General features: G+C 39.2%; 1 protein-coding gene across 16 annotated transcripts in view; it reads right to left on the bottom strand.

Annotated features, from left to right (window-relative positions):
- ASPH (aspartate beta-hydroxylase) overlaps positions 1-13,626 on the bottom strand; it is a 222,165-nt gene that overhangs the window by 49,886 nt on the left and 158,653 nt on the right. For all 16 annotated transcript variants that reach the window (XM_050801980.1, XM_050801985.1, XM_050801981.1 and 13 more), the window contains 3 exons: positions 12,844-12,980; positions 6,046-6,144; positions 2,845-2,934 (listed from right to left, as the gene is read on the bottom strand). In XM_050801980.1, coding sequence (XP_050657937.1) covers positions 2,845-2,934; positions 6,046-6,144; positions 12,844-12,980 — 326 coding nt within the window. The remainder of the gene's footprint in view (positions 1-2,844; positions 2,935-6,045; positions 6,145-12,843; positions 12,981-13,626) is intronic.

Genomic DNA, 13,626 nt, shown 5'->3' with positions numbered 1-13,626 from the left:
AAACCACTTTACAATAAAAACTGTGATAAAATCAAAGATCGAGTTAGAATCCTTTGAAAATTTCTCTACTATTTCCTGTCTAATCAGCAATTTTACATATGTAATTAGGAATATTAAAATAGACAGTGGGAGGCCCTGGGACACAGGGTCAGTAAGAGCCCCTGGGTCACATTTAAGAAGTTAAATGTGTTTTACATCAATGTTGTCTCTACTTTCTTCCAATCATTGCTATGTATGGTTTTTATGCACATGTGTGCACACACACACACACACACACACACACACACACACACACACGAGAGACAGAGAGAGACAGAGAAAGTATGTCAGATGACTGGAACCCAGAAAAGCCCAGGCCACATCTGTGGAATGGGCTGTCTTAAGTGTTCTCAGCCGGGGTATGTTCTGCCTGGAGCCCCCTGTTCAATGGGGCCTAACAGACACACTTTCGGTGAGAAGAGCTGGCTGCAACTTGCCTAAGGATTGTAAATGCCATCCCGTGCACACAGAACTTTATGTTACTTTGCATAGCAGGCTTTCCGAGCTTAAGGTGGCTTGAAAGAAACTGAGACCAAAGCAAGAAACAACATCCAGGTTCTTATAGCTATCACTGAGGAGGCAGGTGACAAAGACTGGAGTTGGCACTGACTGAGCAAGAGGGAGGGTGAGGGGGATGCCAAAAACATGAGAAAGCCGGATCTCCACAGCTGGCCCTGACTAGACTGGAGTGAGGAGGAGAGGGAGGAGCTCAAGCTCACTCAAATCTTGATCCTGGGAAGATGGGAATATCACTGAATGAAAGAAGGAACCTAAGAGGAAAAAACGATTTAGAGAAAGACAAGTAAGTTGTCTGTGTGCCATCATGTGGGACACTGAGCAGGCAGTAGACGTGAGAATGGGGACTTGGAGAAAGAGACTAAATCTAGCTAGAATGTGGATTTGGAAGTTATGGGAATACCGAGAACTGCTATCTGAATTGCTGCAAGACTCTCATGGTTTGTCCCCCCTCTTCCTGACCATACTAAATGGACCAGTTAGAAACATTTTCCTCAAAACCCATTTTCTGGTCAGTCTCTGCAGCACAGAGGCTGTGGCTTTGCTTTTTGCGGATCCATCCTCTTTCAGAGTTGGAGCAGTGCTCTAGGCATAAAAAGTGAAAGGTGTTTACTTCTTGATATGCAAACTCAGAGCATGACAGCCAAGCCAGACTCAACACCTAATATTGGGAATATACTAACATGGAGTTTCTACAGGTTTGTTTCTGTTCTCCTGTAAGAACAAATCCTTCTGAACTTTTTAAGTTCAAGAACTGTGCTGTTCTTTGCATATTCATGATAATTAAGCTGGTAGAATAGTCCCATATGTTCAAATCCCAAGCCCTTAACAAGTGTGTAGTAGTGAACTCTTTGCCCTTGAAGTAAGGGCTGTTTTCATCTAAGATGTGAGATAAATCATAGGCTTCTTTTATCTGTCTTTGCCCTGGACTCTGAAATGTTCAAAGATAAATTAATTAGTGACAATTACATTTACAGTAGTCAGACATGAACATTTATCCAGTGTTAGATATTGTAGCAAAATCTTTCTCGTCCCTCTCATTCAAAGGAGTTCTGAGCCATTACGTTTAAAAGAAAAATGGGATGCAAAAATGATTACTAATCAGCAATTTCTTCTCCCTTCTTTCTCTTTAATTCTAATATCTCATTCTATTTCAGTTGACTGGTAGGTTAGAGGGGGAAAGGTACAGATAAATAGAAATGTATAAATTAAAAAGTGTCAATTGTCTGAACTTCTAGTACCCCCAAATTGGTTCATGTTCCTAGCAGACAATTAGCTTATCACAAACCCCTTCACTTCTCTGAACCCTCAGTTCCCCAGATGATTCCATGTTCTTATTAATTTTAGAAACCTGAAGCTGTATTATCCTTAGATGTCACTTTATTACATACATGGAATGCAATGGTTACAAAGATTCAGTGTCTCACTTTACCCTTTTATCCACTGACTCTAAGGAGGCCCAGCTCTCACTCCTGCAATGGAGCAAGACAGGAAAGGAGGGCTTTGCTATCCAGTAGGGCTGCATAAATCGTAAATCATGGTAGACTGTGACAGAGTTTTGAAATTTACAGTGTATGACATCATGATTAATGAGACAATGTTATGTTTATAGAGGTAGACACTGTACACAGAAAAAGAGAACCATTACAAAGAACACATGGAACTTGTTTAGCTACTACAGTTTTTGTGTCAATCCCTATCATTACTATCACCACAATGTTCGTCTTATACTTGGTATTAAATATTTCAGAGGATAAGTTACACAACTAACCATTAGGATCTGTGTGCTTAGGAATCAGCTGATAAAGACCTCATTCTAAAAAGAACTTATTTTAAAAATTCCAAAATAAAATGAAAATGAATCTAGGCAAACTGTTAAAATATTTCTAAAAATTTAAATTATTTCAGTGACATCTCTTCATTTCAAAATTTAAAAAATACTTTTCCAAGGCAATTTCTATCTCTCTGTACACACACAGACACACACACACACAGATACATGCAGACAAAAACATACACAGACATGTACCAACTTAGAGATTGCTTTTGTGATTACTCAGCTGATTTCTTGAAAGAAACTATAAAAGCCAAATCCTAAAAATTCTTTAAAGGGTTAAGCTGGAGTTGTTGGGTTGTTCCAAAGACAGTTTAAGTAACTAAATAGTTTACATCACTGCTTTCAAAAGTTCACACTCAAAATATTTTTTGAATTCTAACTTTTCCTAGAAATAACTATTCTCCCAACTCCATCCTCTGTTAGAGAGAATCAGAAACTCACACACCCATTACCTCTTTGTTCCCAACCCTCTGCATGGCATCCCCCAGATGGAAATAAAATCTCCCATCATCAGTGCCAGGATCTCCGGATTCTATTCCTTCCTGTAGAAAGAACAGTGTTAGCATGGGTAAAATAATTAAATACCAGATTCCATTAATTGATTTACGTAGCTTTTCTTATGGCACATCATAAGAAAATCTAAAAACCAGAAAAATACATCTCTGTATTAAAATTTGGGAATGAGGTTACTGGTCAACATTTTCAATGCCTCATAAAGCTACATTTAACAATGCATTCATCATTAATTCACAGTGGAATGGCCCACAAAATTAGTATGATACTTTGTGTACCTTCTGTGTGGGAGCAATCATGTTTCAGTATTTCAAAGAATTTCTCTGGCTGGATAGCTCTTACATTTATTTTGCTCTCCAAATCTGACCATATGTCATCTAGAGGCATTTTATTCCTAAACCAAAATGTTTAACTGCTCATGTTTGAAGTGATGGCAGTCCAACTCCAAGTATTATTTATTTCCATTTAAAACAAATGTGTCCTTACCTTTTTTTTTTTTAATTTATTTATTATTATTATACTTTAAGTTGTAGGGTACATGTGCATAACGTGCAGGTTTGTTACATATGTATACTTGTGCCATGTTGGTGTGCTGCACCCATCAACTCGTCATTTACATCAGGTATAACTCCCAATGCAATCCCTCCCCCCTCCCCCCTCCCCCCTCCCCCTGATAGGCCCCGGTGTGTGATGTTCCCCTTCCTGAGTCCAAGTGATCTCATTGTTCAGTTCCCACCTATGAGTGAGAACATGCGGTGTTTGGTTTTCTGTTCTTGTGATAGTTTGCTAAGAATGATGGTTTCCAGCTGCATCCATGTCCCTACAAAGGACACAAACTCATCCTTTTTGATGGCTGCATAGTATTCCATGGTGTATATGTGCCACATTTTCTTAATCCAATCTGTCACTGATGGACATTTGGGTTGATTCCAAGTCTTTGCTATTGTGAATAGTGCTGCAATAAACATACGTGTGGAGAACTAAAGCCAATTTGAATCTTTAAAAAAGTAGTTTTTTATTAAACAAATCCCTATTCTAAAACATTTATCTAATTCTCTGATTTCTCACACAAGGACTGAAATTGAGATTGATGAACTCCATTCCCCTCCCTACAAAGAGAAAAGATATTAAAGCAATAGAATGAGTTTAGAAAAGCAGGACAAAAGTTAAGAATATCTAAATGTCAAGGACTTCTTTATAAAAATCTGCATCCTTGAGGCCTCTTCGCAAGAAGCTTATTATCTTTCACTAGGAAGAAATTGCATTTACATAATGTTGGAAATGAGCAAGCTGCATGACAGAATGGGAAAAGCATCACTCAGGACAGGAAGGGAGCTACAGCAAGGGCTTCTAATTGACCAACACTCAAGTGTCCTTGCTTGATAACTGACCAGCCCAGCTCTTGCTTTCCCCATCTCTGAAGCAGGCAGAGTAGCAGTAAGCCATCCTATGTCAAAGGAAATGTAACGAGACACTTTAAATCACAGAAACCCACATGCCCACAGGGCCCTGGCAGGAAATGTGAAATGCTGACAGGGGTCCAGGGACAGCCCCTTCCCAAGGGGGAACACTGCTTGTCTGTGTGCAGGGAAGTGGGCCAGATATGACGTTTCAAGAGAAACTAGAAGTCTGCATAATTATATAAACATGCTCAGATTCTCAAATAAGGCAAGCAATTAAAATGGTTTTTAATAGAACTATGCCAGCCAAATAAAACATGCAAGCTATTTGCAATCAGTGGGTTACTATTTGGGATCTCTGATTTAAGTCATGTGAAAGAAAGAGATCATAAAAGGAATATATCGCTACTTAAAAAAAAGCCTACATCTATCTAATCGGTTATGTCCAATATGGTAGCTGCTAGCCACACATTACTGCTAAAATAAAAGAAAATGAAAAATTTACTTCCTCAATCCCAGTGGCCACAGTTCAGGTGCTTGATGGCCACACGTGGCCAGTGGCCATCATACTGGAGAACACAGATAAAAAACATTTCCATCACAGGAGAAAATTTTTTTCCTTTTAGAGACAGGGTCTCACTCTGTCACCCATGCTGGAAGACTGTAACACATTCACAGCTCAACGCAGCCTCGACCTCCTGGGCCTGAGTATCTGGAACCACAGGCATGTGCCACCACATCCAGCTAATTTTTAGAATTTTCTGTAGAGATGGAATCTCACTATGTTGCCTAGGCTGGTCTTAAACTCTTGTCCTCAAGTGATTCTCCCACCTTGGCCTCCAAAAATGTTGGGTTTATAGGTGGGAGCCACTGCAACTGGCCCACAGCAGAAAATTTTGGGCAGCCCTGGGATAGACCACCTGTGATTCTGCTGAATTGATGAGGATTTAATTAGATATGAGAAAAAAAGCATATTTTAATTTGAATATTTTGAGCAATGACATTTTCAGCCAGTATTTGTTACCTCGTTTTGTGTGGGTAGCTAAGAGTACTATTCTGAGTACAGTAAATATATAACTTATAAAAGGAACATATAATGCATTGTCTGTATATATATATATATATATTTTTTTTTTTTTTTTTTTTTTTTTGAGACACAGTTTCACTTTGTTGCCCAGGATGGAATGCAGCCTCTGTCTCCTGGGTTCAAGTGATTCTCATGCCTCAACCACTCAAGTAGCTGGGATTACAGGTGCACACCACCACACCAGGCTCATTTTTGTATTTTCAGTAGAGACGGGGATTCACCATGTTGGCAAGGCTGGTCTCGAACTCCTGACCTCAGGTGACTCACCCACCTTGGCTACCCAAAGTGCTGGGATTACAGGCATGAGTCACCGCACCCAGCCCATTGTCTGTATTTAAAAATATTGAAAGCATCACCAATTTTGTCCTCCTTTGCCATTTATTTAAAAACTAATAACAACTTCAGTTTTATACATGTTTAAATAAAATGTTTTCCAAATCGTCTCTGCTCACGTGGTTGGTATTTTGACATCTGACACTGTTGGTTACAGTGGAGGCCCACACTGCCTATGAATGTCGTGGTCTGAGGGTGGACATCCTGAGGATGAAAATACTCAGCAGTGCATGCAATCAATCCATGAGGAACAAGCACGTGTGTTTCAATAACTTTAAGGACTCGAAAGTTGAAAGGAGAGGGGAAGCAGTGAACATTACCTTTAAATATGGGATGCTCTCAGCAATCTTGTTCTGTGCCTTCAGGATGAAGCCATAATGGACTTTAGCAAAGCCATCATTAGGTGTCACACTCAGCACCTAAACTCAAAGAAAACACAGAACATAACTCAAAGAAAACATAGGTGATCGCTTAAAAAATTCTACAAATGACTCAAAACCAGTTTTTAACTAGCTTTGTTGTACTTGGATTGGATTACGATGTTACAGCTGAAAACACCATAGTACTTTGTCTCATGGCAATATCATTAAGCTTAAATGGCACCTTTTCCCCTCAACTCAATATGCTTTTCACATTTACACAATGGTTCTTCAAGAATCAAGAAATGAATGAAAAGGCAATAACTGTTAAAGCATCACTTTAACAATGCAAATCAGCAAAATATCTCTCAATTGATATGAGTTCAGTATTTTTTAGTGATCAAGGGAAAATGGCTTTAAATTTGCTATACTTGAAGACAATTCTGAATGGTTATTAGACATCACTTCATATACAAGCTTTATACATTGCCTTAATTAAGAGAAAATTTAGATTTGCATTTGTAATACATCATAATCCATTCATTCAACAGAAAACTTCTTGAGTGCCCAGACCTTTTTAAGCTCTGAAGATAAAGTGGTGAGCAAATCCAATATTCTGTGATAAAACCCAGGTAAATATTTCATATTAATCACATCATTGTTTATTATTATATGCATTCATTATGATTTAAAGATAAATGATGCAAAGCACCTCTAAATTAAATATTAATAGTGAGAGACCAGAACAACATTCAACTTGTGAAGCTACTTAGACAAACTAATTTATGGAACAAAAGAGAAGGATGGAAAAGGTTCGAGCTGGTGCAGGTAGGGAAAGATGCATCTCCCATCTCTTCTCACCATCCTTGAGCCTGAGTAGAAAAAGGGAAGTCACAGCCACAGTAGGGCTACAATGGGGTTACACAGAAGGAACAAGTGTGCGCACAGGAGACACCAGGCCCTCGGGGGGCCCACACAGCACACACTGCAGATGCTGTAGCATTTTCAGCTTGCATCTGGTCCTGCACCTGATCAATTAGCAAATCTGGTCAACACTACCTTCAAAATATATTCAGAAACATACCATGTGTCACTTCCTTCACCGCTGCTACGCTGACCCAAGAGAGGTGTCTCATCATCTCTCTATATCTTCTTACAGGAGCCTCCTCACTGCAGATCCTCTGCACCCCTGGCCCTGCCCCCGCTTGCTAAATCCTAGGTCAGATCTCAACCCTCCTCTGCTGCATTACATTCAGACTGAGTGCAAGATTGAGTTCCTGGAACCACCCCAAAGCCTCCCTTGGCTGGGCCTCTCCATTGCTCTGGTCTCCTCACCGGTCCCTGCCCCTCCCAGGCAAGCCTCTGAGGCATGTTGGACTTCTTGCTGCTCCAGAGCAAGTCAAAGACATCCCTGCCTCGGGGCCTTTGCATTCACAGTATCCCTCTGGCTCAGGTTCTTCTGCCAGACATCCCCATGGCAAGCTCCCTTACCTCAGTGAAGCCTACCCCGACCATCACCCTCATTACTAAAACAGAACCCCCTCCATCCCTAGTCACTCTCCAACTTCTTTACCTTGACTCACTTTTCTTCATAGCACTTACCACCATCTGACCTAGTATATTTTTATTTCTCCCGCTAAGATGCAAGCTTTACAGGGATTTTGTCTGTTTTGCTCATTGCTCATCCCCACTGCCTGCTATGCGTAGCATAGCATTCAGGTGCTCGAGAAACCCGTACTAAATGCTCAGATGAGTACATGCTGGGCTTTCCTCCCTAATTAGACCTCCGAAAGCCCAGACTCTGCTTCTTTGCAGCTTCCACAGCACTGTCCCCAAGCTAGACATTGATCAGGAGCTCAATAAATACCTCTGGAATTGAACTAAATTGACACAGATGATGATTCTACCAGCATAACCATGGAGGGATTATTATAATTATTACAGCTACACAGATGACATTTCTGCCTACTGCAGGCACACAGCCATTATCTCAAGTAATTAACAAATTTATTGATTTACTAGACATCTTAGAACACACAGAACTCTTCCAGGCCCTGGGCATAGAAAGATAAATGAGATATACTCTCTTTTCTCAGGGGGCTGTCACTCAAGTGAGGGAGACAGATTTAGAAGTAGACAATGCAAGATGTTAAGTGTAGCTATAGATAGGCACAAAGCATGCAGGGGTTATACAAGAGGGGCACCTGGCTCACTCTAGGGTGAGTGTGGCTGGGGCCAAGGTCTGAAAAGTATTTAAGGATAAATAGGAGTTCACCAGGAACAGGAAGTGAGGGATGGTGGAGGAGAAGGTATTCAAGATATAGCAGAAAGTGAGTAGAAAGGGATAATGGGCCAGGAAGAGCAAAAGAGAATATTGTTAAATTATGAACAAAAGGTGATAGGAGAAGAGATTGGAGAAAAGGCAGAAGTCAAATTAAATCAGAAAGGGTCTTGTTTAGTATCATGTGCAAGGCAATGTCCTGGGGAGTAGAAAAAAGTTACATACACTTCTACTTGTATCTGTCTCTCAAATAGGGTGAAACAAGCTCTGTGGCTCTCCTGTGATCTGCACGGTGGACAACCATGTGTCCCATTCAGTACAAACACTGTCAGGAGGCAAGGGTGGGGCTCAGGCCCCAGGGCAGCTGCCAGCGCTGCCCTCCCTGCTTGCTTCTTTGTGCTTAGGTACTATGCTCACTGCAGTTTACACACAGATGTGTAATGGTCGTGCAGGTTGTATTATCTAGTAATCAACAAGCCCTCAGAAAATGACAAGTGGTTTTATGAGATTTCTAAAAAACCCAGATTGAGGCTACAGTTGCCCTTTGAACAATATGGGTTTGAACTGCATGGATTATCTTCTGCCTCTGCTGCCCGGAGACAAGACCAGCTCCCCCGCATCCTCCTCCTCTTCCTTGGCCTAGTTAACGTGAAAACAGTGAGGATGCAAACTTTAATCATCCACTTCCTCTTAATGAATAGCAAATATATTTTCTCTTCCTTATGGTTTTTAAAGTTTCTTTTTTAAAGTTTTTAATTTTTGTAGGCACATAGTAGGTGTATGTATTTATGGGGTACCTGAGATATTTTGATACAGGCATGCCATGCATACTAATTACATCACGGATGATGGGGTATCCAGCCCCTCTGACATTTCTCCTTTGTGTTACAAATAATCCAATTATATTCTTTTACTTTCCTTTTGCTTTTTAAAATAACGTGTTCTTTTCTGTAGCTTACTTCATTATAAGAATATAACATATAGTACATATAGAAAATATGCATTAATCAACTGTTTATGCTACCCGTGTGGCTTCTGGTCAACAGGAGACTATTAGTAGTTAAGTTTTTGGGGAGTCAAGATGTACACATGGATTTTCAACTGCCCAGGAGGTTAGCATCCCTAACCCCTGTGTTGTTTAAGGGCCAACTGTAATATTAGACGGATTGTCTCTCTCTTTCTCTCTCTCTATAAAACACACACATCCATTCATAAACACAAAGCACAGACAAAGACAACCACAACCTCACATAGCTGACATTTCTATCCCCAGGACAAACTCTTTGCATGATACATACCTGGAATTTTAAAAAGTTATATAATCATAAAATAATAAATATTAATTTTTCAGCAAGAGTTAAAAGATTTTCTGGCAGTTAAATAGAATTTTATATTTGACATCATCTTAAAAATTGTTTTAGGGTGTGTACCTTTTGTAATGCACATATATATTCGTGCATATATATATATACATAATATTATGTGGGTACATACATATACACATAACATACAAGTACATAAACATATCTCAGGCATTTGCTTCAACATTTTTGTCTGGAAGGGCCACCATTAAGCATGTTTGAAGCCCACTGCTGCAGGAAATGAGAACCACAGAAGATTTAAAGCCCTGGGAGATGATCAGTGTGGTGTTCTAGTGTTAGTGAAGGTCGGGGGAGAGGAAACCCGGACAGGATAAACCTGCCCCTGCTCAGGCGAGAGATGACGGGTGCTTCAGTTACGAAGGGAAGGGATTTGAAAGTTAAACAGAAGTTAAAATGAACAGAAATTCGTGATTTGGTACCAGATTATAAACTTCATGAGGGCACATTCTGCATGTGTTTCATGAACTACTGTTTCTCTAGCTAGTGTGTATGGGTTTTAATAGATGTGTGTTGACTGAGTGAATGGGTATAAGTGAGCAGTGGCGGCTGAGTCAGGAGTGGCATGAAACTCCCCACTGTAGTGCCTGGGCAGCTGCTAATGTTGCCAACTTGCAAGAGAATCTCAGGAGGGGCCGCAAAAAGCTACAGACTGGAACAAAGGATATCACACCATTTTAAAGCCAGTTTCTTTGTTGAACTAAAAACAGCAAAAAACTGGAAAAATAAAAATATGAACATACTCAAAAATAAAAATTAACATGAAGAAAAATGTAAAATTAAAATGTCTATTTTCTAAAAATGATCTTTAACATAAACATATCAAGAAAAACCTTGGCTAATGAAAGAGACTCCATTAGATATAGCTTATTAACTTCAAAGTGAGACGACCGGAAAAAGGAAACTCCCACACATATTTTCAGTCTATTAATGCTTTAAAAAAAAACTCACCCATTTGTATAATATGGTTATATTTTAGACTTTCTGCATCCTATTATGCATATTCAGATGAGATTATGATATAAAACATATAAACAACAGCAGGTAAATTTTTTTTTTCGGGATGAAGTAAAATGTTTCACATACCTGAGATTTAGCATCAGGTAAAGGGATGAATATCCTGAAGGAAGGTTTTAAAAAGGTGAGGAAGGACAAATCCACAGTGTGTTAGAGAAACTAGCATGCTGTCAGATCCTGCCCTAACCTCAAACGTGCTTGCACCCAGTCAACACTTGAGAATGTTTTTTAGATGGAAAGAAAGAGGGAGAAAGGAATGCAGGAAAGTAGGAAGTGAGAGAAGGAGGGGTAGAGGAACAGAAGAAAGAAAATAGGGAAGAATTCTACAAGGAAGGAAGGGAATGAGGAGGAAGGGAGGAAGGGAAGAAGGAAGGAAAGAAGGAAGGAAAGAAAGAAGAGAGGGAGGGAGGGAGGGAGAGAGGAAGGTAGGAAGGAAGGAAGGAAGGAAGGAAGGAAGGAAGGAAGGAAGGAAGGAAGGAAGGAAGGAATTCTACCAGTTTCATTTTTGTTGCCTCTGACAGTGACAAAATAATGGATGTGTTTGTTATAGCTTCACAACTCTTACATTCACAGGTCCTGATTCACTGAGGTATATGATGCTTCTCTTAACCATACTCTGTAAGACAGGGCATTGAGTGTTAAGTGTTGGCCATTAACAAATACAATGTTCCACATGGAATTAATGTATGACCTGGAATAGGTCTTTAGTAAATGGCACACATTGTCAACATTAAAGGTTCAATCCACCCTGTGTAGCTATTAGTGATGTTACAAAAAGCAAAGGTCTTATTTCTGCTCTCTCAGAAAATATAAAAATTATGAGAAAGGTAAAAAGATAATTGCTCCAAAATTCAATGATTTTCATTACACAATAATAGCAATACACAGAGGAAAGTACCGCTTTGAGAATAGACCCAGTCCCTGCCAGAGTATGAAATTGCTATTCTTGATGGCATTTTAAAAATATCATAAAAGGAGTAGGGTGAGATGACTTGTGCCTGTAATCCCAGCTATTTGGGAGGCCTGAAGCAGGAGGATCACTTGTGGCCAGGAATTTGAGTCCAGCCTGGGTAACATAGGGAGACCTCACCATCACTAAAGAATTTTTTAAAATTTAGGTGGGCATGGTGGCATGTGCCTGTAGTCCCAGCTACTTAAGAGGCTGAAGCAGGAGGATTGCTTGAGTCCAGGATGTGGATGCTTTGGTGAGCTATGATCATGTCATTACACTCCAGGCTGGGCAACCAGAGTGAGACCGCATGTCAAAAACAAAAACAAAACATAACTGTAGCAGAAATCATATTGACTATCAGTGAGTGGTAGCATCTTGATGTAGACTTCACCAGCTTGAAAACCATTGATCAAAGGGCCTGAATTAAAGAATAACAAGTAAACATGTTCCTCTTTCTTTTACAGAGGCATTAACTTTCTCCATCTTCAAATTTCATTGGGCATCCTGTTCATTATGTACCAAAGGAATTCCTCCACTGCCTAAAGGAGTCACATTTCTCTAGATTTTTAGTTACTTGTGACTTAGAGGTTATCTATCAACATCTGTTACAAAGTAGAAATCCTTTGAAAGGCATCTTTGCCAGAGGATTTGAAGAGTCAATGCCCTGCTGAAAAGTGAGTAATTTATGTCACATTCTTGAAAGGCCCCTGTTCCATAGCCTCTCTCTAGACCATACTTCTGCCAAAAAAAAAAAAAAAAAAAAAAGGAAAGAGAGAGAGAGAGAGAGAGAGAGAGAGAGTGTGTGTGTGTGTGTGTGTAACATTCACAGGAACTTAAATTCTTCCTGTCATAAAGAACAATTTTAAAAAGACTATGTATGGAAAGATAAATATGAAGTTTTAAAAGCATCACAATTACAATTTGAAGGCTTTAATCTACTACGTGTTAACTAAGATTTAAAAATCTTCTGATCTAGGAAAAAAAAGCAATGTTAAAACATAGTTTAGAATATGTTAACTATAATAATACTTACATGCTTTTTAACTTAATTTAAAATAAAGATAATAAATGCAATTTGCAAATAGTCTTAGAACTTAATTTGATGTAGTTAATACAAGATTGATGCTTACCTCTTCGTAAACTTTCTTTGCATTGTCATTATCTCCTATCAAGAGGTATCCCACGCCAAGGTCGTTTTTTAAGGAAGTATCATTGGGAAATAGTTGAACTAATCTCTGTAGGGTAAGCAGGGAACCTCTCATATGACCTGAGTTGGTGAGAATTAAAAAAAAAAATAGAAATAAAAACAGATTATGTACAGTTTTGTATTGAGAAGGTAGATCATGAGAGACTATTCACTAGGGCCTGAAAACTAGCTCAAATCTGGCTTTATTAGTGGTTTACTAAGTACCTAGTAGGATTTCGTAATGTAGTTGCAGTGGTATTAATAACTGCCATAAGTAGATACTGAATATGGCATTGATTATAAACATTCTAAAGACATTCTCATTTTAAAAATTCAGCAATGTTTACCATTTTATGTTAAATTCCTTCTCAAGAAAAACTTAGTCACCAATTCCTCGTTAAAAAAAAAGTTCTGCTGAAATCTTTTAGGTTTATTAACTTTATGAATAGAGGGTAAGCAATAAAAAGTCTTTTCTAACTTCAGGGTCTAGCACCTGTAGGAAATTTGAAAAGGCACCAAAGTACATGGGACAGTACCTAACTGCTGACACATCTCCAATCAATGACAAGTGTACTCATCTCTAGGTAATGACCTAGTCATGGAACAAACGATACATCATCCAGTATTAGGGCGCCCTCTCGTGGACAAAGGCATACTTTGCACTCATGAATCATGAAAAAACCCAGCTTCAATTGATCTATATAAAAGAACACGTGCAAAAAGAGGA

Source organism: Macaca thibetana, chromosome 8 (assembly GCF_024542745.1).
Source record: "Macaca thibetana thibetana isolate TM-01 chromosome 8, ASM2454274v1, whole genome shotgun sequence".
NCBI lineage: Eukaryota > Metazoa > Chordata > Mammalia > Primates > Cercopithecidae > Macaca > Macaca thibetana.
The sequence above is the reverse complement of the archived record's forward strand: the minus strand, read 5'-3'. Positions and strand labels throughout refer to the sequence as shown.